This window comes from Hemiscyllium ocellatum (genome assembly GCF_020745735.1).
Source record: "Hemiscyllium ocellatum isolate sHemOce1 chromosome 27 unlocalized genomic scaffold, sHemOce1.pat.X.cur. SUPER_27_unloc_2, whole genome shotgun sequence".
In the NCBI taxonomy this organism is placed as follows: Eukaryota; Metazoa; Chordata; class Chondrichthyes; order Orectolobiformes; family Hemiscylliidae; genus Hemiscyllium; species Hemiscyllium ocellatum.
In genome coordinates, this window is record NW_026867487.1 from 3,348,072 (window position 1) to 3,350,188 (window position 2,117).

General features: G+C 44.3%; 1 protein-coding gene across 1 annotated transcript in view; it reads right to left on the reverse strand.

Annotated features, from left to right (window-relative positions):
• LOC132807638 (T cell receptor alpha chain MC.7.G5-like) overlaps positions 1-225 on the reverse strand; it is a 396,787-nt gene extending 396,562 nt beyond the window's left edge. The window contains exons 1-2 of the mRNA XM_060821685.1: positions 180-225; positions 1-82 (exon numbers count right to left, since the gene is read on the reverse strand). The exon at positions 1-82 is cut by the window's left edge and continues 217 nt beyond it. Of these exons, the coding sequence (XP_060677668.1) occupies positions 1-82; positions 180-225 (128 nt within the window). The remainder of the gene's footprint in view (positions 83-179) is intronic.
• Between the last annotated feature and the right edge of the window lie 1,892 nt (positions 226-2,117).

Consider the following 2,117-nt stretch of genomic DNA (forward strand, 5'->3'; position numbering starts at 1 on the left):
GTACAGGTAATGTTTACCGCTTCTCCTTCTGTCCGAAGTTCTGAGGTAATTGACCGAGTGACAGAATCTGCATGACTCAGATCTGAAAGGGAGAACAAATATCATTCGCAACATGACTGCCAATCACGTAAATATGTAATTTATCATAGGAATGTGATAAGATTTTACATCACATTTACCTGTTAGGATGGGTGCCCACAATACACAGATACCGAGTAGCAACATTATCTCTATCCTCTGCGTAACCCGGCAGTCAGATATTTAAAGACTCGTGTTCCAAAACCCCGCCTTCTTTGTGATGCTGTCGCTTCTGAGTGTTCATGCTGCCTGCTCCCTGTTCGGGTAAGGCTGACTCTCAATGCATTAACACATTCCGAGCTGAGTTGTAGTCACTGCTCATAAAATGGAGCAAAGGGAATTCCGACATATTGGCTTCCATCCATCATAATCAATACCAGAGAATCCCATTCCCCTTACTCACAAGAATATGTTCGTTTATTGTAATGCTTTCCAAGCGGCGCCAGTTGATGCTATTAACCAGTTAATTGCCTCAAATTTCCTTCGCTACCCAAGGTCTCCGTACACATGTTTGTGTTGTAGCACCACAACTGCCCACAATCAAAGTGCAATCCCTCCAATCCCATAACCGGCATCACTGGACTCAATATCAACCTCATACAGCAATACCTCTTTTGTCATTTTCACTGGACTATCCCTTTATTCTGGACGTATTCTGTTATTTCTTTGAACTCGGGCTCAGGATTATTACATTCCTTCTTTTGGATCCTCTCAGCATTCGTCACTGAGCTCATTTGCATTTTAGTTCAGCACACTATTTATCTATCTCACTAAAGACAGAGGCCTCACAGAAAAGGGCACTTTGTACGTCTGAACACAATTATTGTAGGGTGTGTGTGTGTGTGTGTGTGTGTGTGTGTGTGTGTGTGTGTGTGTGTGTGTGTGTGTGTGTGTGTGTGTGTGTGTGTGTGTGTGTGTGTGTGTGTGTTTCATCAGGGTTTATATCCCCCTCTCCCTGGTTTATCCCTGTGTGTGTGTGTGTGTGAGTTTCCCCAGGGTTTATATCTCCCTCTCCCTGATTTTTCCGTGTGTGTGTATGTGTGTGTGAGTGTGAGTGAGAGAGAGAGAGAGAGTTTCTCCATGGTTTATATCCCCCTCTCCTTGATTTATCCCTGTGTGTGTGTGTGTGTCTCTGTGTTTGTGTGTGTGTGTGTGTGTGTGTGTGTATGTGTGTGTATGTGTGTGTGTGTCCCCAGGGTTTATATCCCCCTCTCCCTGATTTATCCGTGTGTGTGTGTGTGTTCGTGGCTGAATTTGCTTATGCATGTTCAGAGTCAGTTTGTAGATCAGGGAAATATCTAGGTTCTCCTGTGTCAGTTTTAAAATTTTTAAATAAAACAAGCACCAAAGATACAAAAAACAGATTTTTTTATTAAGTAACAAAAGCAGAAATACATCAGAAAAGAGAGCCAAGAAGAAAGTGGGAAGCGTCAATATCTAAAAGTCTTCCCTTCATAAAGGTGACCTGATCTCCGTAAGGTAATTGGGACTTCCTCCCCGAAGCAGAGATTTTCCTGAACATCCAAACACCTCATCTCCTGTGCCCGTTGCTCTCGATGTGGTCTCTTCAGTATTAGTGACACGGGACGCCAAATCGTGAAACATGTTAGGGAACATCTCTGGGACACGCGCACCAAACAACCTCACCACCCTATAGCTGACCACTTCAACTCACCCTCCCTCTCTGCAAAGGACATGCAAGTCCTTGGCCTCCTCCACCGCCAAATCCAAGTCAGCTGACGACTGGAGGAAGGACACCTTATCTTGAAACTTGGGACCCTACAACCACATGGCATCAACGTCGATTTCAACAATTTCCTTATCTCCCCTCTAACCACTGTATTGCAGATCCCACTCAGTAATGCAGCACAACCCTCTTGAAATGTACTTTCAGTCCATCTTTGCTTTACCACTTATCCGCTCTATCTTCCACTCCGAGCTATCAACTTCAAATCCCACCTGCATCCACCTATCATCTTCCAGCTACATTTCCATATCCCCACCCTCTGATTTACCTCTCAGACCCTGTTAAAATACGT